Below are 27,965 nucleotides of genomic sequence, written 5' to 3'. Positions count from 1 at the left end.
CCTTCAACAGTGCACCTGACACATGACATCACATGACAGTACTACTGCTCCTGAAGAGGGGGTGCACCTCCAACAGTGCACCTGACACATGACATCACATGACAGTACTACTGCTCCTGAAGAGGGGTGCACCTCCAACAGTGCACCTGACACATGACATCACATGACAGTACTACTGCACCTGAAGAGGGGTGCACCTCCAACAGTGCACCTGACACCTGACATCACATGACAGTACTACTGCTCCTGAAGAGGGGGTGCACCTCCAACAGTGCACCTGACACCTGACATCACATGACAGTACTACTGCACCTGAAGAGGGAGGGACCTCAAACAGTGCACCTGACACATGACATCACATGACAGTACTACTGCTCCTGAAGAGGGGGTGCACCTTCAACAGTGCACCTGACACCTCACATCACATGACAGTACTACTGCACCTGAAGAGGGAGGGACCTCAAACAGTGCACCTGACACATGACATCACATGACAGTACTACTGCACCTGAAGAGGGGGTGCACCTTCAACAGTGCACCTGACACCTCACATCACATGACAGTACTACTGCACCTGAAGAGGGTGCACCTTCCAACAGTGCACCTGACACCTGACATCACATGACAGTACTACTGCACCTGAAGAGGGGGTGCACCTCCAACAGTGCACCTGACACCTGACATCACATGACAGTACTACTGCACCTGAAGAGGGGGTGCACCTCCAACAGTGCACCTGACACCTGACATCACATGACAGTACTACTGCACCTGAAGAGGGGGTGCACCTCCAACAGTGCACCTGACACCTGACATCACATGACAGTACTACTGCACCTGAAGAGGGAGGGACCTCAAACAGTGCACCTGACATCACATGACAGTACTACTGCTCCTGAAGAGGGGGTGCACCTTCAACAGTACACCTGGCACATGACATCACATGACAGTACTACTGCACCTGAAGAGGGGGTGCACCTTCAACAGTGCACCTGTGCACCTGACATGACATCACATGACAGTACTACTGCTCCTGAAGAGGGGGTGCACCTTCAACAGTGCACCTGACACCTGACATCACATGACAGTACTACTGCACCTGAAGAGGGGGTGCACCTTCAACAGTGCACCTGACACCTGACATCACATGACAGTACTACTGCACCTGAAGAGGGGGTGCACCTTCAACAGTGCACCTGGACACATGACATCACATGACAGTACTACTGCACCTGAAGAGGGGTGCACCTTCAACAGTGCACCTTCAACACACCTGACACATGACATCACATGACAGTACTACTGCACCTGAAGAGGGGGTGCACCTTCAACAGTGCACCTGACACATGACATCACATGACAGTACTACTGCACCTGAAGAGGGGGTGCACCTTCAACAGTGCACCTGACACATGACATCACATGACAGTACTACTGCACCTGAAGAGGGGGTGCACCTTCAACAGTGCACCTGACACCTGGCATCACATGACAGTACTACTGCACCTGAAGAGGGGGTGCACCTTCAACAGTGCACCTGACACCTGGCATCACATGACAGTACTACTGCTCCTGAAGAGGGGGTGCACCTTCAACAGTGCACCTGACACCTGGCATCACATGACAGTACTACTGCACCTGAAGAGGGGGTGCACCTTCAACAGTGCACCTGACACATGACATCACATGACAGTACTACTGCACCTGAAGAGGGGGTGCACCTTCAACAGTGCACCTGACACATGACATCACATGACAGTACTACTGCACCTGAAGAGGGGGTGCACCTTCAACAGTGCACCTGACACATGACATCACATGACAGTACTACTGCACCTGAAGAGGGGGTGCACCTTCAACAGTGCACCTGACACATGACATCACATGACAGTACTACTGCACCTGAAGAGAGAGGCACCTCAAACATCAGTTGGCCCCAAACCATCAGATGAAAGTGACATGATCGAATGTAAGAATGAGGTCAGACAAAGTACCACAGTATATCAAGGGGCAGGAAGGGAAGTCCTGTATTTGAGACACAGCCATGTTAATAAAAGCATGTGAAAGGCAATGTTATATAAAAATAAGTTACTATGTAGATTTTAACTTCCCCGTTCCTAGGCAAAATCGTATAGATCTGTCGACTACAAATGCTGAAAGAATGTCTGCTGATATCACACCAAGAACTGTGTTGCTAAACTGAAACAGAAAAGGACAGGGGTAAGTAAAAGATATGTCAGCTAAACACCTTCATCTAAATACCTCCTCCGTTGACAAAAAAATGTTCGGATCAACCTTGCAGAGTTAACATATTTCCAAAGAACTATTATCACTGAGAATATCGAGAAGAGGATTTTGAGTTGCAAAGTACAGCAGCACACTCAACATGTTGAAGGAAGACATAATTTTCATAATTATGGGACAGTGTTCCTAGTACAATTCATCTCTCTGTCGTATAAGTCTTATCATCTTTTACTTTGGTTGTTGTATCTTCGTAAGCAAGTTGTGAACAAAATACTCCGGTGGATTAGCAGTGAATGAGATAAGACTGTTGATGTTGGGTTTTGCATATTGACAATTTATTGTGTTGTTCCAACGTCATCGATTTAAGGTGTATTTGAACAAACTGCTATAGTTACTGCTATAGTTACCTCATCTGGAAATGCGACCAGTTGAAACTGGTCGGCAAGGTCTGGAAGCAGTCCACTTGCCAGTGCAAAGATGGCGCCCCCCGAGAACATCAAACTGTACAGTAGGGGTTTATTGTCCTTTAAACTCTCCATAAACGGTTCTCCCTATAACAGAAGTAAGATACAATATTCATATTCAAATCTTTGAAGGGCATTTGGAAGTTGATGCATAAGAAAAGCAAGATTAATGGATGTCAGCTTCTTTATTGTGTATAACACGACATTTTGGGGTGTATGCTTGCTCCTTCATCAGGTGATAAAGGAGAAAGCATACACCAAATGTTGTGACATCTATAAATCTTAATATCTTTTGTGTTAGTCTGATGACTTGAGTCATAAATATAAACACTCAGATACTTTTCTTCAGTGATTATTCATCATTTGTGAGTTGAGTTAAGATTTTGTCTCTGATGACTGCTTCTAAATTCATGAGTAAGTTAAACAGTAAAATTACTAGATTATCACAGATTTGTTAAAATTAGATCACACACCAACAACTAACAATACGAGAGAAAAAGTGTGGCAAGAGGTCGCTAGCATATCATATCTCTGTAGAGGTGGCAAGAGGTCGCTAGCATATCATATCTCTGTAGAGGTGGCAAGAGGTCGCTAGCATATCATATCTCTGTCGAGACGGATGCTAATGTATGGTTCAAGAACATTGCGCTTATAAAGCAATGTGCATTCACAAGTAACATGGTCACCCCACTCAGACAATATACTGACTTGCAGCCAACCAGTCCATTCATATTCCAGTTTATGCCTTACTGATGTTCTAGCCACTACAGAGGGGGTTGTAACTGTGTTGAATAACATACACAGCATATAGAATTACAAAGACATAAAACCAGGAAAGTATGCTAAAAAACATCAACAGAGCATAAGTCTCCATAGACTCACCCTCCAGTTGACAAGACTCATCCTCAAATTGACAAGACGTATAGACCAGTTGACATGACTTATCCACTAGTTGACATGACTTATCCACTAGTTAACATGACTTATCCACTCACTAGTTGACATGACTTATCCACTCACTAGTTGACATGACTTACCCACTAGTTGACATGACTTATCCACTACTTGACATGACTTACCCACTAGTTGACATGACTTACCCACTCACTAGTTGACATGACTTACCCACTACTTGACATGACTTACCAACTAGTTGACATGACTTATCCACTCACTAGTTGACATGACTTATCCACTCACTAGTTGACATGACTTACCCACTAGTTGACATGACTTATCCACTACTTGACATGACTTACCCACTAGTTGACATGACTTACCCACTACTTGACATGACTTATCCACTAGTTGACATGACTTACCCACTAGTTGACATGGCTTACCCACTAGTTGTTGACATGGCCTATCCACTAGTTGACATGGCTTACCCACTAGTTGACATGGCTTACCCACTACTAGCTTACCCACTAGTTGACATGGCTTACCCACTACTAGTTGACATGGCTTACCCACTAGTTGACATGGCTTACCCACTAGTTGACATGGTTTACCCACTAGTTGACATGGCTTACTCACTAGTTGACATGGCTTACCCACTAGTTGACATGGCTTACCCACTAGTTGACATGGCTTATCCACTAGTTGACATGGCTTACCCACTAGTTGACATGGTTTACCCACTAGTTGACATGGCTTACCCACTAGTTGACATGGCTTACCCACTAGTTGACATGGCTTACTCCACAAGTTGACATGGCTTACTCACTAGTTGACATGGCTTATTCACAAGTTGACATGGCTTACCCACTAGTTGACATGGCTTATCCACTAGTTGAAATGCCTTACTCACTAGTTGACATGACTTACCCACCAGCTAACATGTCTTACCCACTAGTTGACATGGCTTACCCACTAGTTGACATGGCTTTACCCACCCACTACTAGCTTACCCACTAGTTGACATGGCTTACCCACTACTAGTTGACATGGCTTACCCACTAGTTGACATGGCTTACCCACTAGTTGACATGGTTTACCCACTAGTTGACATGGCTTACCCACTAGTTGACATGGCTTACCCACTAGTTGACATGGCTTACCCACTAGTTGACATGGCTTATCCACTAGTTGACATGGCTTACCCACTAGTTGACATGGTTTACCCACTAGTTGACATGGCTTACTCACTAGTTGACATGGCTTACCCACTAGTTGACATGGCTTACTCCACAAGTTGACATGGCTTACCCACTAGTTGACATGGCTTATTCACAAGTTGACATGGCTTACTCACTAGTTGACATGGCTTATCCACTAGTTGAAATGCCTTACTCACTATGTAATTTTTAGAGTAAAATTGATATTTTATACTTATCCTGACTCATGCTCTTTGCTTGTCTTGTCTTCTTTCTTAAGTAACATAGTGGAACACTTGTATCTCCTTATTTGAAGCTCCCTTCAAAATAAAATCACTAATTGGTACTCACCACGAAGTTGCTCCCTTTGTTCCCCTGGATGGAAAGGTGTCGCCACCCTCTGGCCATGTGCTCCACTCTCTCCTGATTTAATGAGCCCAACACTTGAATTTACAGGGAAATCCAAAGTGTTATGTGGGAGGATGGAGGGTTAACCTCATGAGTCAGGATAAGTATAAAATATCAATTTTACTCTAAAATTACATATTTTTCCTTATCCTGACTCATGCTCTTTTGTTTGTAGCATCCTAACGGAACGGAGGTGGGTAACAGAATACTTTGGATTTATAATTAGTGATTTTGTATAGATATACTGTAATATTCCCCTACGGAACTTCATGAAGGCTTAGATTTAGGATGTTTCCTGTATAAAGAAAACCATAGGTTATATAAAGCCATTAAAGGGGAATTACATTATGAATATATTGAACAATACATATAAATTATATATATATATATAGGTGACTCTGATAGAGGCACTGAAATTGACTATACCAAAGTATATGCTTAAGGTTGAATACTTAAGCTGAACATATATACATAGCCCTAAAACTCTCAGAGAGTTATAAGCTAGATGAGTATGTATAAAATACATATTAATCTTGTGAGGATAATATTTTAACGCCACGCAGGGACTGTCAGTTGCTGAGCGAGGACCAGTGGTCCTAAATGGTGAATGCCAGAGACATCTTCTGTAGTGATGTCTCTCAGGTAGTGATTAGCAAATACCATGTTAGATTTCCAATAGCATCCTTCCATAATCGCGGTTCAAGGAACAGTTACCGTAGGGCTTAGGGTAGAGGCCAGTGCCCTGATCTCATGTGGATTTGATGCTGTTGGTGGGTCCAAGCCTGCTGCCTTGTAGGCACGGAGAATGACAGTCCTTATCCAAATAGATATTGTGGTCCGTGACACTTCTGTTTGATTCAGAGGCTTATAAGGGGATGAATAAACGCTTGAGAAATCTTCTCCTTGTTTTGGATCGTCAGAATAAACTTTGAGCTTCTTTACCGACACAGTGATAGGTCTTGTGTATCTTGTGATCCGAGAATAGAGGATAGCCGGATGTGGAATAATCTGTCTGGTTGACCTGGCAGTTGATTTTTTGGCGATGAAATCCCATCTTAATCCGAGGTGCGCTGTGTTATGATTGTCATCAAACTGTATCCTCTCGTAATCCAGAGCGCTGAATTTCAGACATTCTTGCTGCTGTGGCTAGCTTATAGCAGAAACAGTGTTTTCTGTGAGAGAAATTCAAAGTTTGTCGATTCCAAAGGTTCATAGACCTCACTCGCGGAGGTGTTGTAACACTACATTCAGATCCCAAGCTGGGCGTGGAACTTCCGCTTTGGTCCTCCAATCGGAAAGCTCGTAGTAAGGCCAGTAACTCTGGAGATCTTGTCAATTTGACACCCGCTCTCATGGTGATTACAGAACTAAGCCGCAAGATATGTTGATATCGTTGAACCTTTTAAATGTTTGTTTTGGCGTAGGTAACACAAATAGTCTGCCACTTGAGGTTGTGAAGCCTCTTGCTGTAAACCCTTTCTTTGTTGCATAATTTTCAAACTGTGCCACTTGTCGCCGCATTGCCACGAAGTTGAGTAACGAAGGCGCGTTGACTGCTTTTGCCGCCCTGGCAGAATATCCTCTTGTTTAAACACATTTGTATACAGTCCATACGCGTAGTTGGAACATTGCTGGGTTTCCGCGCACTTGTTTGGTGTGAGGATGAATTAACAGGTTTGCGCCGCTTTGGGTAGCTCCAGTGTTGGTTGACCGATTTCTTGAATTAGTATGGGAAACCACGCTCTGGCCGGCCAGTAGGGCTGCACCAAAGTGAGTTGTAGGCTCTGTGTTTGTCTGATTTTCTGTAATACTTGAGGTATTATTGCTGGCGGCGAAACGCTGCACGCATTGAGGCCTTCCCATGATAGACTTAGAGCCGTCCGCTGCCCAAGCTTGGGGGTCTGGGACTGGTGACACTAATGTCGGTAGCTGATTGTTGAATCGCTGCGGGCTTAATAGGTCTATTAGCGGCCCTAATTGCTTGATTATCTGTGCAAAAATTTCCTGTTGATCATCCACTCTGTCGGTGATGGTAGATGAGGCCGAGAGAGAGCCGCCTGCTAGTATATTTCTGGTCCGGAATGTGCACTGCTCTGACATGTAGATTTAGATCTTGTATTAAATCAACAGTTGAAAGCTTAGGTTCAAAAGGTTCATCGATCTCGCTGAGCCTTGCTTGTTTATGTAGAACGCCACTGTCGAATTGTCTGTATGGATCATTAGGGCCAAGATTTTGTAGAAATGTGCTCCAATGTAGAATGGCGCTGATTACAGCTTTCATTTCTAGACTGTTTATATGGAGTTTGCATTCTTGCTGATTCCATAATCCTGATATCGCGGTGGTTGGTGAGATGAGCTCCCCAACCTTGGAGTGACGCTGCCTACATACAGATGGGTTTTGTATTCCTGCTCTGCTAAACAAATCCCTTCGCAGACATTCGATTTCTTGGTCCACCATAGTAGATGGTCTGAGATGTTTCGTAGACTGAATGGTTGTACATCGCTGAGATGTGCGCTGATGAGGACCTGTAGGGGACGAACTGTAATCTGCCTGTGACAGTCATGTCTTGGGCTGATGTGAGAAGACCTAGTAGGCTCTGCCATTGTCGCAGTGGTAACGGAGAGAGTAGAGCTGGTGGAATGGTCTGCTGTATCTTGAGCCAACGGTCTTCTGGTACCATAATACGGTTGCGATTTGTGATGAATCAATACCTAGGAACTGCAGGTCTTGGCGATGGTACTAGGTCCGACTTATGTGAAGTTTACTAACCAACCTAGTTGTGTTAGTAGCTTTATGATGTAATTTAACTGTAGTTTGAGACGAGTGGATCTTGATCTACTTGTATCCCGGTCGTCGAGGTAAAACGACTCGCGAGCCCTTGACGATGTAGAAATTTGATAATCGGGTTTCGCTATCCTCGCGGAATAGCCAGGGGCTGATGATATTCAATGGGAGTACTTTCCACTGGTAATGTAGCCCTTCTAGAGTAAATCGTAGGTATTTCCTGAATCGGGATGAATGGGGATGCAGGTAGGCATCCTGTAGATCTATGCTGCCCATGTAGTCCATAGGACTAATCATCTGGCTTAACTGAGGTAAATGTATCATGCTAAACTCGTGGTTTATGAGATAGTTCTTGTTGAAAAAGCTCATGTTGTAGATGAGTCTGTATTTCTCCGCGTGGAGTTTTCTCTTGGGAACTAGGAAAACTGGGGAGTAGAAACCTGGTTCGACGCTTGCTTGATCTATTACTTCTATGGCCTGTTTGGATAGGAGTGATGAAACAGCCTCTTATCTTTGGTAGTTGTTGCTTTGTAAATCGAACTTGGGGGTTTGATTGTCAGCGGAGGCTTGGCCTGTAGAGGGATAATAAACTGCGGTTGAAGAATGTTGGAGACGTAAGGGTCTTGCAATATTCCCCAGTTTTCCCAGTGTAGTTGGAGGCGCCCACCCACTTGAGCTGGCTGTACTGGAACGGCTGGGGTGGAAGACTCCAGTCGCTCCAACCTGTGTTTCAGCTGCCTATAATTGCGGAACCTCTGGGTGTCCTGCCTCTTCCTGATCCTCCTCTATAGTTGCCATATGGGCTTAATTTAAAAGAATCTTTACCTCTAGAGCTGGCTATCTTCCTGTCTCTTGCTCTTTGTAGGCCCGTGAACTTAGATCTGCCTGAGTATCTTTGTGAAGTCTGACTAATGACGCTGGCTAGTGTGTCCATCGATCTAATCATAAGGACTTCCCTGGAATCCTTAGAGACTTCCTTGGCTTAACTTTGTCGATTTCTCCGCCAAAGATGGATGTTGTCGACCACGGGCTGTATAAAGTGGGCTGTAAAGTTCTCCCCAATTACAGGAGGCGCAGGAGGCCTTGACGACGAAGCTAAGGTCAGTGCTGCTGAAACAGATGTAAGATGATCCGCTAAAACTGCTGATCTTTCTTTGCATAAGTAAGGCAGAATAAATCATTCTATCATCTTCCTCGCCGGGAATCCCCGAATCTAGTAATAAGAGTCTCATTGATCGCCCTAGATCTATTTAACCCAAAGAACATACGCCTCGCCATGGTTTCTATATGAGCCAACTTATGCATCATCCATCTTGTAAATCTTGTTCTTTACATCGCTGATGATCTTATAGTTCTCATCGATGTCCTGGGCCTTGTAGAAGGAGTCCATGTTATGCGTGGAGAACTTCTTGGCTTGAAAGTTGGGCAGATGTGGTGTCTGAACTTTCGTGAGCTTTCTGGAAAGCTGCATCTAGATTCTGTGGCACTGCCGCAATCGGGTCGATCGGGGTAGAGTGATTGCATCTGGATCATCTTCCTTCATCAAATACGCCTGAGCTGTATTGCCACTTTTAGATGGTGATGTGAGATCTAGGTTATTGACCATCCAATACCGTGATCTCTGCATCAGAAAATATGATTCCTCCATCATCCTCAAACCATCATCATTAACAAATTGTAGATGCTCTTCGACCGCGGTAGCTGTCTGTATATCTGATGAGGTTTGTGGCATCTAGTTGACTTTGTGCGCTTCCTATGTGGAGATCTGACGGGTGATCAACCTGGTGATGAACGGAGTGGAGATCGCCTATGGGATGATCTTCTCGAGACTTGTGAGGTGAATGTTGATAGCTTCGCAAGCTCTTCGGCAGTCCCTCGATGTTCTTCTAGATGATGAGGATCTGGAATCATATGTCCTTCGCTAATGCCTTCGCGAAGCTTCATTTGCGCCCCGTCCGGGATCGATGATATGACCTTCGCAAGGCCTCCGTGATGTCTGATGGTCTGAGTCCATATCTAGAGATGAAATCGAAGATGGTGATGATCTCTCTCCCGCCAAGGCCTTCGCAAGGCTGTACATCTAGGTCCTTCGCCAAGGTGGTGCGGACTTCCCTTCGAAGGTGACATCGCCTTGGCTGCTACGCTGACGGGGGTGCCTCTGGGGTGTTGTTCACGTTGGAGCCTTCGCTGGTTCGGACTTCGCTTGGCGCAGTTTGTAGTGGTCCTCCATGATGTTCATAATCTGCCGCGATCATGTCTTCTGGGATGATCTAGACTAAGTCGCCGGGCGCCTTTTCTGCGATGGGGTTCACATCAATGACGCCTGACGCCGGTGTAGAGGCATCAGGCTGCATGGTGATCTCTGCAGAAGTCACAGTCGCTGACACCGGGTCGCTTCTTCTGCCGTGAAGTCGGGATGATTATCGGCTGATCATCGTAGAGGCCCAACTCTGCTGCTGGAACGATCTCGGCTGAGAAAGTTCTTGCTGTCTTCGTGAGATTTCCCTTTGGAAGTCTGGCGCTGCCCTGGGTGTCCTCAATCTGGCGCTGAGACGACGATGAGGCCCTCTTAGACTTGGTCTGCAATGACGGGATGTCTGGGGAGGCCGGTCGCTTTTTCGAGGTAACGGATGGCGGCCCCACGCCCTCCGCCCGCAGGGGTCTCTAGCAGAACACCAGACGGAGAGGGTCGATCGCTAGCAGCTGACTGGATGGAATATCTGGACTCTCTGCCATGTTTTGCCCTTGTTTGCATGGATCTATCTGCAGCACGCCTTAAGACGCAAAGATGATATTTATTAAATGCAGAATGAGATAAATTAATGCAGTAACTGCAACGGAATTAAACGCACACGGCGAGAACAACTAGGGCATATTACATGTGGATCGGAGGCAGAAAACGTAATCTACAAAATGTAATTTTTAGAGTAAAATTGATATTTTATACTTATCCTGACTCATGCTCTTTGCTTGTCTTCTTCTTCTTAAGTAACATAGTGGAACACTTGTATCTCCTTATTTGAAGCCCCTTCAAAAATAAAATCACTAATTGGTACTCACCACGAAGTTGCTCCCTTTGTTTCCCCTGGCGGGAAAGGTGTCGCCACCCTCTGGCCATGTGCTCCACTCTCTCCTGATTTAGCGAGCCCAACACTTGAATTTACAGGGAAATCCAAAGTGTTATGTGGGGAGGATGGGGGAGTTAACCTCATGAGTCAGGATAAGTATAAAATATCAATTTTACTCTAAAAATTACATATTTTTCCTTATCCTGACTCATGCTCTTTGTTTGTAGCATCCTACGGAACGGAGGTGGGTAACAGAATACTTTGGATTTATAATTAGTGATTTTGTATAGATATACTGTAATATCTCCCCACGGAACTTCATGAAGGCTTAGATTTAGGATGTTTCCTGTATAAAGAAACCATAGGTTATATAAAGCCATTAAAGGGGAATTACATTATGAATATATTGAACAATACATATAAATATATATATATATATATAGGTGACTCTGATAGAGGCACTGAAATTGACTATATGAAAGTATATGCTTAAGGTTGAATACTTAAGCTGAACATATATACATAGCCCTAAAACTCCCGTGAGAGTTATAAGCTAGATGAGTATGTATAAAATACATATTAATCTTGTGAGGATAATATTTTAACGCCACGCAGGGACTGTCAGTTGCTGAGCGAGGACCAGTGGTCCTAAATGGTGGAATGCCAGAGACATCTTCTGTAGTGATGTCTCTCAGGTAGTGATTAGCAAATACCATGTTAGATTTCCAATAGCATCCTTCCATAATCGTGGTTCAAGGAACAGTTACCGTAGGGCGAGGGTAGAGGCCAGTGCCCTGATCTCATGTGGATTTGATGCTGTTGGTGGGTCCAAGCCTGCTGCCTTGTAGGCACGGAGAATGACAGTCCTTATCCAAATAGATATTGTGGTCCGTGACACTTCTGTTTGATTCAGAGGCTTATAAGGGATGAATAAACGCTTGAGAAATCTTCTCCTTGTTTTGGATCGTCAGAATAAACTTTGAGCCTTACCGACACAGTGATAGGTCTTGTGTATCTTGTGATCCCGAGAATAGAGGATAGCCGGATGTGGAATAATCTGTCTGGTTGACCTGGCAGTTGATTTTGGCGATGAAATCCCATCTTAATCCGAGGTGCGCTGTGTTATGATTGTCATCAAACTGTATCCTCTCAGAATCCAGAGAGCTGAATTTCAGACATTCTTGCTGCTGTGGCTAGCGATAGCAGAAACAGTGTTTTCTGTGAGAGAAATTCAAAGTTTGTCGATTCCAAAGGTTCATAGACCTCACTCGTGAGGTGTTGTAACACTACATTCAGATCCCAAGCTGGGGCGTGGAACTTCCGCTTTGGTCCTCCAATCGAAAGCTCGTGAGTAAGGCCAGTAACTCTGGAGATCTTGTCAATTTGACACCCGCTCTCATGGTGATTACAGAACTAAGCGCCGCAAGATATGTTGATATCGCTGAACCTTTTAAATGTTTGTTTTGGCGTAGGTAACACAAATAGTCTGCCACTTGAGGTTGAAGAAGCCTCTTGCTGTAAACCCTTTCTTTGTTGCATAATTTTCAAACTGTGCCACTTGTCGCCGCATTGCCACGAAGTTGAGTAACGAAGGCAAGCGGACTGCTTTTGCCTCTGGCAGAATATCCTCTTGTTTAAACACATTTGTATACAGTCCATAATGCGTAGTTGGAACATTGCTGGGCTCGCGCACTTGTTTGGTGTGAGGATGAATTAACAGGTTTGGCGCTTTGGGTAGCTCCAGTGTTGGTTGACCGATTTCTTGAATTAGTATGGGAAACCACGCTCTGGCCGGCCAGTAGGGCCACCAAAGTGAGTTGTAGGCTCTGTGTTTGTCTGATTTTCTGTAATACTTGAGGTATTATTGCTGGCGGCGGAAACGCTGCGACGCATTGAGGCCTTCCCATGATAGACTTAGAGCCGCCCGCTGCCCAAGCTTGGGGTCTGGGACTGGTGACACTAATGTCGGTAGCTGATTGTTGAATCGCTGCGGGCTTAATAGGTCTATTAGCGGCCCTAATTGCTTGATTATCTGTGCAAAATTTCCTGTTGATCATCCACTCTGTCGGTGATGGTAGATGAGGCCGAGAGAGAGCCGCCTGCTAGTATATTTCTGGCTCCCGGAATGCACTGCTCTGACATGTAGATTTAGATCTTGTATTAAATCAACAGTTGAAAGCTTAGGTTCAAAAGGTTCATCGATCTCGCTGAGCCTTGCTTGTTTATGTAGAACGCCACTGTCGAATTGTCTGTATGGATCATTAGGCCGCGATTTTGTAGAAATGTGCTCCAATGTAGAATGGCGCTGATTACAGCTTTCATTTCTAGACTGTTTATATGGAGTTTGCATTCTTGCTGATTCCATAATCCTGATATCGCGGTGGTTGGTGAGATGAGCTCCCCAACCTTGGAGTGACGCTGCCTACATACAGATGGGTTTTGTATTCCTGCTCTGCTAAACAAATCCCTTCGCAGACATTCGATTTCTTGGTCCACCATAGTAGATGGTCTGAGATGTTTCGTAGACTGAATGGTTGTACATCGCTGAGATGTGTGCTGATGAGGACCTGTAGGGGACGAACTGTAATCTGCCTGTGACAGTCATGTCTTGGGCTGATGTGAGAAGACCTAGTAGGCTCTGCCATTGTCGCAGTGGTAACGGAGAGAGTAGAGCTGGTGGAATGGTCTGCTGTATCTTGAGCCAACGGTCTTCTGGTACCATAATACGGTTGCGATTTGTGATGAATCAATACCTAGGAACTGCAGGTCTTGGCGATGGTACTAGGTCCGACTTTATGTAAGTTTACTAACCAACCTAGTTGTGTTAGTAGCTTTATGATGTAATTTAACTGTAGTTTGAGACGAGTGGATCTTGATCTACTTGTATCCCGTCGTCGAGGTAAAACGACCGCGAGCCCTTGACGATGTAGAAATTTGATAATCGGTTTCGCTATCCTCGCGGAATAGCCAGGGGCTGATGATATTCAATGGGAGTACTTTCCACTGGTAATGTAGCCCTTCTAGAGTAAATCGTAGGTATTTCCTGAATCGGGATGAATGGGGATGTGCAGGTAGGCATCCTGTAGATCTATGCTGCCCATGTAGTCCATAGGATCTAATCATCTGGCGAACTGAGGTAAATGTATCATGCTAAACTTCGTGGTTTTGCGAGATAGTTCTTGTTGAAAAAGCTCATGTTGTAGATGAGTCTGTATTTCTCTCGCGGAGTTTTTCTTGGGAACTAGGAAAACTGGGGAGTAGAAACCTGGTTCGACGCTTGCTTGATCTATTACTTCTATGGCCTGTTTGGATAGGAGTGATGAAACAGCCTCTCTTATCTTTGGTAGTTGTTGGCGCTTTGTAAATCGAACTTGGGGGTTTGATTGTCAGCGAGGCTTGGCCTGTAGAGGGATACGTAAACTGTTGAAGAATGTTGGAGACGAAGGGTCTTGCAATATTCCCCAGTTTTCCCAGTGTAGTTGGAGGCGCCCACCCACTTGAGCTGGCTGTACTGGAACGGCTGGGGTGGAAGACTCCAGTCGCTCAACCTGTGTTTCAGCTGCCTATAATTGCGGAACCTCTGGGTGTCCTGCCTCTTCCTGATCCTCCTCTATAGTTGCCATATGGGCTTAATTTAAAAGAATCTTTACCTCTAGAGCTGGCTATCTTCCTGTCTCTTGCTCTTTGTAGGCCCGTGAACTTAGATCTGCCTGAGTATCTTTGTGAAGTCTGACTAATGACGCTGGCTAGTGTGTCCATCGATCTAATCATAAGGACTTCCCCTGAATCCTTAGAGACTTCCTTGGCTTAATTTTGTCGATTTCTCCGCCAAAGATGGATGTTGTCACCACGGGCTGTATAAAGTGGGCTGTAAAGTTCTCCCCCAATTACAGGAGGCGCAGGAGGCCTTGACGACGAAGCTAAGGTCAGTGCTGCTGAAACAGATGTAAGATGATCCGCTAAAAACTGCTGATCTTTCTTTGCATAAGTAAGGCAGAATAAATCATTCTATCATCTTCCGCCGTGGAATCCCGAATCTAGTAATAAGAGTCTCATTGATCGCCCTAGATCTATTTAACCCAAAGAACATACGCCTCGCCATGGTTTCTATATGAGCCAACTTATGCATCATCCATCTTGTAAATCTTGTTCTTTACATCGCTGATGATCTTATAGTTCTCATCGATGTCCTGGGCCTTGTAGAAGGAGTCCATGTTATGCGTGGAGAACTTCTTGGCTTGAAAGTTGGGCAGATGTGGTATCTGAACTTTCGTGAGCTTTCTGGAAAGCTGCATCTAGATTCTGTGGCACTGCCGCAATCGGGTCGATCGGGGTAGAGTGATTGCATCTGATCATCTTCCTTCATCAAATACGCCCTGCGCTTGTATTGCCACTTTTAGATGGTGATGTGAGATCTAGGTTATTGACCATCCAATACCGTGATTCTGCATCAGAAAATATGATTCCTCCATCATCCCTCAAACCATCATCATTAACAAATTGTAGATGCTCTTCGACCGCGGTAGCTGTCTGTATATCTGATGAGGTTTGTATGCATCTAGTTGACTTGTGCGCTTCTATGTGGAGATCTGACGGGTGATCGAACCTGGTGATGAACGGCGGAGATCGCCTATGGGATGATCTTCTCGAGACTTGTGAGGTGAATGTTGATAGCTTCGCAAGCTCTTCGCAGTCCCTCGATGTTCTTCTAGATGATGAGGATCTGAATCATATGTCCTTCGCTAATGCCTTCGCGAAGCTTCATTTGGCGCCCGTCCGGGGATCGATGATATGACCTTCGCGAAGGCCTCCGTGATGTCTGATGGTCTGAGTCCATATCTAGAGATGAAATCGAAGATGGTGATGATCTCCCCGCCGCTAAGGCCTTCGCTAAGGCTGTACATCTAGGTCCTTCGCCAAGGTGGTGCGGACTTCCTTCGCGAAGGTGACATCGCCTTGGCTGCTACGCTGACGGGGTGCCTCTGGGGTGTTGTTCACGCTGGAGCCTTCGCTGGTTGCTCGGACTTCGCTTGGCGCAGTTTGTAGTGGTCCTCCATGATGTTCATAATCTGCCGCGATCATGTCTTCTGGGATGATCTCAGACGAAGTCGCCGGGCGCCTTTTCTGCGCGATGGGGTTCACATCAATGACGCCTGACGCCGGTGTAGAGGCATCAGGCTGCATGGTGATCTCTGCAGAAGTCACAGTCGCTGACACCGGTCGCTTCTTCTGCCGTGAAGTCGGGATGATTATCGGCTGATCATCGAGGCCCAATTCTGCTGCTGGAACGATCTCGCTGAGAAAGTTCTTGCTGTCTTCAGAGATTTCCCTTTGGAAGTCTGGCGCTGCCCTGGGTGTCCTCAATCTGGCGCTGAGACGACGATGAGGCCCTCTTAGACTTGGTCTGCAATGACGGGATGTCTGGGGAGGCCGGTCGCTTCTTCGAGGTAACGGATCTGCGCCCCACGCCCTCTGCCGCAGGGGTCTCTAGCAGAACACCAGACGGAGAGGGTCGATCGCTAGCAGCTGACTGGATGGAATATCTGACTCTCTGCCATGTTTTGCCCTTTGTTGCATGGATCTATCTGCAGCACGCCTTAAGACGCAAAGATGATATTTATTAAATGCAGAATGAGATAAATTAATGCAGTAACTGCAACGCGGAATTAAAACGACACGGGCGAGAACAACTAGGGCATATTACATGTGGATCGGAGGCAGAAAACGTAATCTACAAATCGCACAGATTTTCATCAACGAAAGTTAGCTGAACAATCACTTAATACACGGAATAAACAGTAGAAATAATGATAATTAATCAATACAAATAGTAAAGGATACTAGCTATACCTCTATAGTAACCTATGAGAGGTAAAACTAAGAGATTATCAAAGGATATGGTGTGTAAGGAGACACAAGGCGCCTCACATCCTGCTCACTGGGCTAAGAAGGAGAGAGTGAAGCACATGGCCAGAGGGTGTATTACACCTTTCCCGCCAGGGGAAACAAAGGGGAGCAACTCGTGGTGAGTACCAATTAGTGATTTTATTTTGAAGGAGCTTCAAATAAGGAGATACAAGTGTTCCACTATGTTCGCAAGAAGAAGAAGACAAGCAAAAGAGCATGAGTCAGGATAAGGAAAAAAGCAAACTGTGCCAACACTGTGAGTATTGTGTACAGGTTGAAGATGTTAGGTAGAGGACGTTCCTTTGACAGAGACTTTAGTGGCTGAAACAAGAGGAAAAAACATCAGACACTGTGTCTGTTAAATTGAACATGGCATTCAGACACTTTTCTACAAGCTGTTGGAAACTAAGGTAATAACACACAAAATAATCATCATCATCTTCTTCATTGATGTCATGATGTTATTTATCTGGGCTGAGTGAGTGAGTTAGTGAGTGAGTTTAGTTATATGCTGCTTTTAGCACTTTCCAGCAATATCACAGCGGAGGACACCAGAAATGGGCTTCACACATTGTACCCATGTCGGGAATCAAACCTGGGTCTTCGGCGTGATGAGGGAAAGCTTTAACCACTAGGCTACCCCACCACCCCTATCTGGGCTCAGATAATACACCACTGTGTATGTGCATGAGTTTTGTTGTTTAAGCACAGACTTTAACAGTAATTCAGTTAAAGATATGACATGAAGCTGTAGAGAGTTACCTTGGACCGTGAGATGAACAGGAAGCAACCAGCTAGCAGCAGGCCTTGCATGGTGGCCTGGCCATCACTGAACTTGATGCCGTCCAGGTACAACACACTTTGACTGTAAGCCAGGATCAGGGCGTTTAGGGCCAGGATCTTGAACATCTGCAGGGTCGTAACTAGAGTACATCGCCCTTGTTTGATGATGTGACACACTGAAATAAAAGAAAAAAATAGCATGATATACATTGCTGGGTCTGGAGTTTACACAGCAAAACACATGTAGAGGTGCTTACCTAACACTGCTTTGATTCATACTACTGTGTGGAAAGTTTGGATGGTGATTCTATAATGGTAGAATGTCACTCACCACTAGCAACTGTGGAAAGTTTGGATGTGAATGGGGAAGCTATACTGGCATCTCCAAGTCGAACAATCTGCGATTTTTCTTCTTCTTCAAGTTCTTTCAACATGGCAGCAAGTTTTTTCTGTAATGGCAAAAAAACACATTAAACTCAGTAAATTCTCATGAGTAATGTTCAGGGCCTAGTCTCTTACAGAAAGATTTTCAATGCTATTATTATCCTGACACAACACACTGCAATTTCCACACTTCTTCCGTTCAATCGTCCAACATAGAACCCAAAACATGCCTCCTCCGCATGCCTTACACCATGGATATCAACCAGAGTTATCTGTCCTTGATCCATCACCACCATCTCATCAGCACTAACCTTGATATCCAGACATGGATGCAGGCCAAAGCCATGTATCAAGATAAGTATATTAATTAAATTTAAAATTAATATTGAATTTCACATAATTATTCCTGTAAATTATCTTATTCTGGCAACACACTGAAATGCTTATCCAATATATGATCTGCAGCTTGTGGCATTGTTAGCCAATGCCGGAATACATCTGGATTAGACTGTGCTAATCTTGTATCACCTCTCATATCATTACTCTGACATGCCAAGTTATGCTTCATGGTAAAGCACCTTCACAGCTTTTGATACATAAGTAGCAGATCAACAAGTTATTGCCAAAAGTCCAACTATCCCTCAGAATATTCATTTAATAGCTAGCCTAGCACTATGTAAAGATATCGCATCGTCCCAGAACACTCAAATGATTCTGTTGTGTGATATTTATATTTTGTTCTTCAACCAAATACTAACAGTAAATATGTAATATATGTCATACAAAATTACATACAAAGAACTATATATCATATCATTTGATCACATTGGGCAAAAAATAAAAGCATTGTGATGCATTTTCCAGCCACCATTCAGAATTCAGGTAATGATATTGCTGAACACCTTCACACAGACTAACACTGTACATGACATTTATAAGGTAAGTACCTGTGCTGGAGCTAGGTTATCTCCCCTTGCAATGGCTCTCTGTTTGGCAGCCCGCCCTGACACCTTGCCCCCACCACGCTGACTCAACATCTGTAGCTTGTCGTTGGGGGCCTCACCATCTACACTGCTGCTATTCTGAACAAGAACATTGAACACTGTTGGTTCATAGCCACACATGGCATCATACTGGATATGATGACCTCGCAAAAAACAGAGTTAAATTTACCCGCTCTTATATATCTCAAATCTATCATGAAAAATACCCTAAACCCTAAATCAACATTAGAGCTTTGTTTGGGAAATAACATCAATATCCCCAGCTCTCTCATCAACATTAGCTTGAAATTGACAATTGTCATCAGAAGATGCCATATCATCATCATCATCATCATCATCATCATCATCATCATCATCATCATCATCATCCTTATCATCATCCTACACCTCCTTCCTGTCTTGAGCATTTCAGAAATGGAGTTCAGCTACATACATTCCAGTTTTGACTGATTCCCAATTAAAGCTTCTCTGGAAGCCCCACCATGAAACTACAAGCAGGGAAGTTTGAAGACCTATTCTACCCTGGAAGCCGATTGTTGAAAGGTAAAATGAAAGTATCTATTTGTATATTAAACTTCCATCGTGACTACCGTTAATGACCACATGAAATGGAAAGCAGGCGTGTATTTTCACTGTTCTGTCCTATTCTGTTTATAACCACATTGTCATAAATACTTTCACAAGTTGGAAAGGAACTTGCTGCAACTCCCATATCATATAGAACATGGGAACCTTCACAACTTGGTGCATAATAATCACAGTGTTGTAAAATGTGCACGTTAACAGAAAACCAGTTGGCTTTTAGCCAAAATCATTAAATGTCGGATGATCTTAAGTTAGAGAGTCACGAAATATTCAATTCAGCAGTGTTATTCCGTCACTCCCAACTTTCTACATACCTCCTCTCTCCTCTTCTTCTTGTCAGGCAGCCTCTCTGGAGCATTGGCTAACAGTGCAACCCCTGAAAACACAGCACAACCTGTACTGCAGCACGTGGAGAGATATGAAGCCACACAATATCTGCATTAGAGCATTTGACACATCTGGCTAGTTACGCTAATGCTGGGAAGGTTTGACAGAAATACCCATTGACACTTAAGAAAATGCAACATCAAGAGTATTTCACACTTATTTTGTACAATCTGACCATGAAGATCCGGGTTAGAATTGATCTTCAGTAACCCATGCTTGTCGTAAGAGGCGACTAACGGGATCGGGTGGTCAGGCTTGCTGACTTGGTTCACAAATGTCATTGTATCCCAATTGCGTAGATCGATGCTCATGCTATTGATCACTGGATTGTATGGTCAAGACTTGATTACTTAGAGACCGCTGCCATATAGCTCGAATATTGCTGAGTGCGGCGTTAAACAACAAGCCAACCTAGTACAATCTGGGGGGCTACTGCAGGTAGTAGTCTAAGTCAGTATGTCCCTGTCTTGCTACAACACTGATGGTGATTGTGGATCTCAGAAGCTTCGGTAAGCCTTACTAGAAATACAACCTTTAAACCTGGTTCGTGATGAAAGCATGAAAAAAAAAACTTGAATCTATGACCGGATGTTAGAATAAATGGTGAAAGTTGTATAGAGTTGTAGGGATCACAAACATTTGCTGGCTATTTTTCTGAAACTACGGATTCAGTCTTCAGAGTGAGTGAGTGAGTTTAGTTTTACAACACTTTTAGCAATATTCCAGAAATATCACGGGGGGGACACCCAGAAATAGGCTTAACACATTGTGCCCATGTGGGGAATGAACCCGGGCAATATTCCAGCAATAGGATTGGGACACCAATGGGCTTTAACCACTAGGCTACCCCACCGCCCCCAATTCAGAAAACAACCATATAAACACAGATAGACTCAAGACCCCAACTCTTTGTTCAGTGTATTGTAAAGGGACAACTCTCCTCACCAACATGAGCGTGTTTGAGAGCACCAACGTCATTAGTTCCATCTCCACACATGAGGACTGTGTAACCCATGCTCTTCAAGGCTGTAACAATGAACTCCTGCAAGGCAAATACCATGAGGTGAGGTGAAATGGGGTTTAAGCTGGTTTTATAGAGCTAGCTCTCTGAGATACCATGCCCCAGTTAAGCATGAATACCCCACTCAGACACATTTTACTGACTCGTAGCCGACCAGTCCTTGTTGTACCCATAGTGTTATGTTACAGACTTTGATGAAATTATAATGACATCAGTGTGTATAGGGAATATAACATATCCCTTGAAACTATAAGTTAACATGAATATTACTATGAGTACATTAAGAAGAAACATAGAAACCTTATGGACTTCGGGTTGATGGAAACACAGACAAACCTTCAATATTCTAAACTAATACAAGAATGCTGTGGTAGCAGCTTGTACTGACTGATAGAAAATGGAATTACTTTTTAAAATACTGTGTCACGTCTAAAGGAGGCCTTGTAGGATGAGGTTAAGTGTGTAAGACGTACCTTTTGTTTTGGGGCTACCCTGGCAAAGACTTTAGTATTTGGCAGCACGATCCTCAGGAGTTTCTCGTGTTCTGTCTGCAGCCAGGTCAGAGCCTAGAAGAGATTATCCCTGATCAGAACTGTAAGAGTGAATGAGTGAGTATGGTTTTACGCCGCTTTTAGCAATATTCCAGCAATATCACGGCGGGGGGGACACCAGAAATGTGCTCCACACATTGTGCCCATGTGGGGAATCTACCCCGGGTCTTCGGTGTGACGAGCATGCTTTAAACACTGGGTTACCCCACTGCCCGAGAACTGTAAGACACTTGGTATTTCATTGAATGAATGAGTGAGTGCGTATGGTTTTACGTTACTTTTAGCAATATGCCAGCACTATCACGGCAGGGGACACCAGAAATGGGCTTCACACATTGTACCCATGTGGGGAATTGAACCCGGTTCTTGAACGTGACGATCGGACGCTTTAACCATTAGGCTACCCCAGTGCCCCTAATCAGCGAATGTTGTTTTCATCCACAGTCAGCAATATAATGGCATTACAGGCCAGTGAGAGCTAGTGGTTAATCACTGAATCCATGACAACTATGTCTGGTCCCTGTCGTATAACACCAGTGTAGGATCTTATCATGCACAGGGAACAAACTTGAGTACATCTTCCTACTATCTTAGTCTATGAGGGAATCCCCACAAAGAACTGATCACAGAGAACACAGTCATCATGTTCATATTGCAAAATAAAGGAATGTCAAACTTGCATTAACCTGTTCTTTGGTTAGTTGGCAAATTGAAAAGATCAGTTAGCATATAACATTGCAAAGTGGAATCTCTTGAGTGTTTGACAGTTTACACTAAATCTGACAGGTTTATCGTATCTGCCATGATCCGTTTAAAAAATAATCATCCCACGGGTCAAACTGATAATGTCATTGTCATACCTCCCCTGTGAGACAAAGGTCGTATGCAGCTATAAGTTCTTTCTTCATGTCCACTGGTATAGCGGGAATGACAACACGATCGTCGATTGACTGCCAGTGCCACCCTCGAGCTGCATGAATATAACAGGCAAATCGGTTATCATGAACTGGATGGTTATCATGAACTGGGTGGTTATCATAAACTGGGTGGTTACCATGAACTGGGCATTAGTTCATCATGAACTTGGTGGTTATCATGAACTGGGTGGTTATCATGAACTGGGTGGTTACCATGAACTGGGTGGTTACCATGAACTGGGTGGTTATCATGAACTGGGTCGTTATCATGAACTAGGAAGTTACCTTGAACTAGGAAGTTACCTTGAACTGGGTGGTTACAATGAACTGGGAGGTTACAATGAACTGGGAGGTTACCATGAACTGGGCATTAGTTCATCATGAACTGGGTGATTCTCATGAACTGGGTGGTTACCATGAACTGGGTGGTTATCATGAACTAGGAAGTTACCATGAACTGGATGGTTACCATGAACTTGGTGGTTATAATGAACTGGGTGGTTACCATAAACTGGGCATTAGTTCATCATGAACTGTGTGTGGTCATGAACTGGGTGGTTACCATGAACTGGGTGGTTACCATGAACTGGGTGGTTATCATGAACTGGGTGGTTATCATGAACTGGGCGGTTATCATGAACTAGGAAGTTACCTTGAACTGGGGGAAGTTACCTTGAACTGGGTGGTTACAATGAACTGGGAGGTTACCATGAACTGGGAGGTTATAAACTGGGCATTTACCATGAACTGGGTGGTTATCATGAACTTGGAAGTTACCATGAACTGGATGGTTACCATGAACTTGGTGGTTATAATGAACTGGGTGGTTACCATGAACTGGGCATTAGTTCATCATGAACTTGGTGGTTATCATGGAGTGGGTGGTTACCATGAACTGGGTGGTTATCATGGACTGGGTGGTTATCATGGACTGGGTGGTTATCATGGACTGGGTGGTTATCATGAACTGGGTGGTTATCATGAACTGGGCATTTATCACGAACTGGGCGGCTATCATGAACTGGGTGGTTATCATGAACTGGATGGTTTCCATGGACTGGGTGGTTATCATGGAATGGGTGGTTATCATGAACCGGGTGGTTATCATGGAATGGGTGGTTACCATGAACCGGGTGGTTATCATGAACTGGGTGGTTATCATGGATTGGGTGGTTATCATGAACTGGGTGGTTATCATGGATTGGGTGGTTATCATGAACCGGGTGATTATCATGAACCTGGTGGTTATCATGAACCGGGTGGTTATCATGAACCGGGTGGTTACCATGAACCGGGTGATTATCATGAACCGGTGGTTATCATGAACCGGGTGGTTATCATGAACCGGGTGGTTATCATGGACTGGGTGGTTATCATGAACCGGGTGGTTATCATGAACCGGGTGGTTATCATGGACTGGGTGGTTATCATGAACCGGGTGGTTATCATGAACTGGGTGGTTATCATGAACCGGGTGGTTATCATGAACCGGGTGGTTATCATGGACTGGGTGGTTATCATGAACTGGGTGGTTATCATGAACTGGGGGTTATCATGAACTGGGGGGTTATCAAGAACTGGGTGGTTATCATGAACCGGGTGGTTATCATGAACCGGGTGGTTATCATGAACCGGGTGGTTATCAAGAACCGGGTGGTTATCATGAAGTGGGTGGTTATCAAGAACCGGGTGGTTATCATGAAGTGGGTGGTTATCATGAACTGTGTGGCTATCACAGATACGGGAGAATCAATGTTGTACTCTGCGGATATATTAATTAAGGACTTATCCATGCCAGCTGTTGTCATGATAATAATCATTATACAAGGTGGTTATCATTAACAGATGGCAACATGACATTAAACAAGATGGTTAACATTAACAGATGGCAACATGACATTAAACATTATGCAGACTACATCTGGCCATTGTGTTATCATTAACAGATGGCAACATGACATTAAACATTATGCCATTGTTTTGTCACATCCCAATGTAAAAAATCCATAATTTCTATACATTTAATTTCTTCATGCTGAAGTCTGTTAAAATTAATTGTCAGCAGGCATGAAGAATGAAGTTGTAAAAATTGAACTCTAAGAACTGGCACACATCCAATCATTTCCATGAGAGACGAAAGCCTGGATCTGCTGCAAGACTTGATCATGTTGATGACAAAACCAATCCAGCCTTCAGGAGAAACATTAGTATATCCTGACACTGCTGACAAATGGACAGTAACACACAGGCAGCTGAACACTCCTTGCACACACCTTTATCATTTGGTCCTTGTAGGATGACAGTCTCTCGCTTGGTGATTCTCAGCTCCTTGGCAACATGGCAGGCTGTCAGTGGGTTGTCTCCGGTAATCATGGCAACCTGAAGGGGAACAACTACTTACAGTACCTTCAGATCAACGTCACATTTTCCTCCTTCTGTTTCACATTCAATGAGGATCTTTTATGAATGTTTGATAAATCTCTAGAATCATCACATTAACAGTCTCTGTGCCAAGCACCCATGAAGATACAGGTTAGAATTGATCGTCAGTAACCCATGCTTGTTGTAAGAGGCGACTAACGGGATTGGGTGGTCAGGCTCGATGACTTGGTTGACACATATCATCAGTTCCCAGTTACGTAGATCAATGCTCATGCTGTTGATCACTGGATTGTCTGGTCCAGATTCGATTATTTACAGACTGCTGCCATATAGCTGGAATATTGCTGAGTGTGGCGTAAAACTAAACTCACACACTCACTAACTCTGTGCCAAGCAATCTTGGTGCTAAGGTTACCAGAACTCCTACACTTGATGATGATTCCAGTGTTAACATCACTTTGAGGAGCCTGCTCTGTACTCAAGTTTTGATGTGGTATCTGAATTAACCATGACAACACCAACCAGGAGGAAAGTCTGACACGATACAGGTGTTTACCACTTTGGTAAAACCCACAAGTATTGTACTGACAAACACAGAACTGGAATTGGAACTGGACCCCATGGTTTCTGGTACCACATGTCATCAGTGTATCACAACACACAATTACCTACCGGTAAGTCAGCAAGCCTTCACTAACTCTAGACGAACACCATGGGCAGATCCAGAGTGAAGTACAGGGTCCCCCCCCTCCCTCCCCCCTCTGAAGAGAAGAGCATTTCCCCCAAACCTTTGGAATGCATGTACAGTAAAATACCTTTATAACAAACCCCAAGGGACCACTGAAATTAGTTCATTATATCCGTAATTCGCTATTCACGAAATTCCATTGAAAAAACAATAAAGACATACTGTACAGTCCGATACATTCCTACTCAGTTTATTCATTCATTCATACGACAGTACCATTCATTTCACCACAAAGTCTGTGATCTTACACTTTGTCCACGCCTGGCCGACTGAATACATGCTACAGCCTCATTCGGTATACACTGATTTCAAAGTGAGCACTGCTAATTGGCAGTGACACTGATTGAGTTCGCTCAGTTCATTATTCACACCGTTAATTAGTGTAGCCATTAAGCTCGCTATAGCCATTAAGTTTCTTATAGAGAATTCATTATTCACGACTTTTTATATGATAATATACAGAGGTTTATTTGGGACTTTAAAAACAATTTGCCATAGCCGTCAGTTCGTTATATCTACTATTCTATTGTATTATGTGCAAACCCCTTCTCCAAACTCCTGGATCCGCTCCTGAACACACTGCTGATTTATGTCTCAATCTCTCTATGCATATATAACATCACATCATAAACTACATGGTATAAAAATACACTACAAACACAGTTACAAGAGATGGCATGTTAATGATATGTATGTATCTGAGGTACTGGGGACCCATTGGGACTGAATCCACACAGGAATGAAACGTATTCCTACCAGATGTGAGGCATTATAGATTTCCTTGACCGAAGCCTTGGAGTCGGCTTTGAGTGGACAGGAGATGATGATGAAGCCTGCAAACTCCAGCTGACACTCGGCCTCCTCCCTCGTCATTTCCCGCACCTGCAACAACATGCACACCATTGTCAACATCACATCAATATTAGTGATTTCATGTTGTTTCACAACAATGAATTTTTTTCAGAGGTTGAAAATGTGAATTTCAATCAACAATCTTGGTACATTTACTCAAAGAATGCTCATTTACGTCAACTTTCAAGACAATCAAGGGTATTTGATGAGGACGGGCAGTATTATATGGAGTGTATATTGAGGAATTCAGGTTATCAAGTCTGGTCCAGACAACAGAGAGTGTTCGCTATCGAGAGAGTCAGGGTATAAAATCATGGCCATTCAATGTTCATCTTCCTAGACTATGTTCCTGCGAGTGATGTGCCATGAGCAGAGAGTGATTCATGTCTGGAACATGCTACTGGCAAATAAGGATAAGTTGGACTGGCACAGAGAACACGTTTACGAGGTGGTGCACGGCAATGAGCAAACTCATTGGGTTTGTGAAAGGTAGAGCAGATGTAGGCTAGTGCATGAGCATTGCATGACGATGAAATTGATTCCGGGCGTAGCTGCACACGCCTTGCTCATAAGACTCTCACGTCGGTGTAGCAAGTCGCACTACACTTGATCGCGAACAACCTGGGGTCCCTTCGCTAACAATGGCAAGCGCCTGTTGGGGCGGCACTCATAAATGCTAAGACGGGTCAATTGTCAGGTCAGAGCTCAACTTATCCTTGTTTGCCAGTAAGAACAAACACAACATGACATAAGTTACTGACCTCTTGATGTGAGAGGCTTCCGATACGTTTGTATCCAAGGGCCAGAACTCTAGCACCTCTCCTTGCCATAGCCAGGTACACCTCATCATAGTCCGCTGGTGGGTTCTTGAACTGTGGGGAGATGCATCATACTTCATAAGTAAATCGATATTGTGAGATATCACAGGTGAAACACTGGACATGCTCTGACACATTATACAGTCACAAGAATTACTGTATATCACTTTGTAAGTGTCTCAACATGGCTTTAATGGTCTCACTGTGGGTTTAAGAGTCCATCATTGGTTTAAAAGTCTCAATGTAGGTTTAATGAACTCCCTGTGGGTTTAAGTGTCTCACAATAGGTTTAAGTGTCTCACCATAGGTTTAAGTGTCTCACCATAGGTTTAAGTGTCTCACCACAGGTTTAAGTGTCTCACCATAGGTTTAAGTGTCTCACCACAGGTTTAAGTGTCTCACCACAGGTTTAAGTGTCTCACCACAGGTTTAAGTGTCTCACTATAAGTTTAAGTGTCTCACCACAGGTTTAAGGTTTGCAAGTGTCTCACTCTAACCATAGATAAGTTTAACACAGGTTTAAGTGTCTAACCATAGATGCAAGGTATCAAGTGTCTAACC

The 27,965-nt window shown here is 44.1% G+C and overlaps 1 protein-coding gene across 1 annotated transcript in view; it reads right to left on the bottom strand.

The window, feature by feature from the left end:
- Positions 1–599: 599 nt before the first annotated feature.
- LOC124290029 (endoplasmic reticulum transmembrane helix translocase-like) overlaps positions 600–27,965 on the bottom strand; it is a 44,211-nt gene continuing 16,845 nt past the window's right edge. The window contains exons 13-26 of the mRNA XM_046726712.1: positions 27,348–27,458; positions 26,491–26,616; positions 24,878–24,983; positions 22,548–22,657; positions 21,610–21,702; positions 21,061–21,157; positions 20,043–20,104; positions 19,087–19,221; positions 18,087–18,204; positions 17,735–17,931; positions 17,189–17,293; positions 2,652–2,795; positions 1,611–2,199; positions 600–809 (exon numbers count right to left, since the gene is read on the bottom strand). Of these exons, the coding sequence (XP_046582668.1) occupies positions 2,092–2,199; positions 2,652–2,795; positions 17,189–17,293; positions 17,735–17,931; positions 18,087–18,204; positions 19,087–19,221; positions 20,043–20,104; positions 21,061–21,157; positions 21,610–21,702; positions 22,548–22,657; positions 24,878–24,983; positions 26,491–26,616; positions 27,348–27,458 (1,512 nt within the window). The 3' untranslated portion in view covers positions 600–809; positions 1,611–2,091. The remainder of the gene's footprint in view (positions 810–1,610; positions 2,200–2,651; positions 2,796–17,188; positions 17,294–17,734; positions 17,932–18,086; positions 18,205–19,086; positions 19,222–20,042; positions 20,105–21,060; positions 21,158–21,609; positions 21,703–22,547; positions 22,658–24,877; positions 24,984–26,490; positions 26,617–27,347; positions 27,459–27,965) is intronic.

Source organism: Haliotis rubra, unplaced genomic scaffold, assembly GCF_003918875.1.
Source record: "Haliotis rubra isolate DU_JTF1 unplaced genomic scaffold, ASM391887v1 Scf455, whole genome shotgun sequence".
Classification (NCBI taxonomy): domain Eukaryota; kingdom Metazoa; phylum Mollusca; class Gastropoda; order Lepetellida; family Haliotidae; genus Haliotis; species Haliotis rubra.
This window is presented reverse-complemented; position numbering and strand designations above follow the sequence as displayed.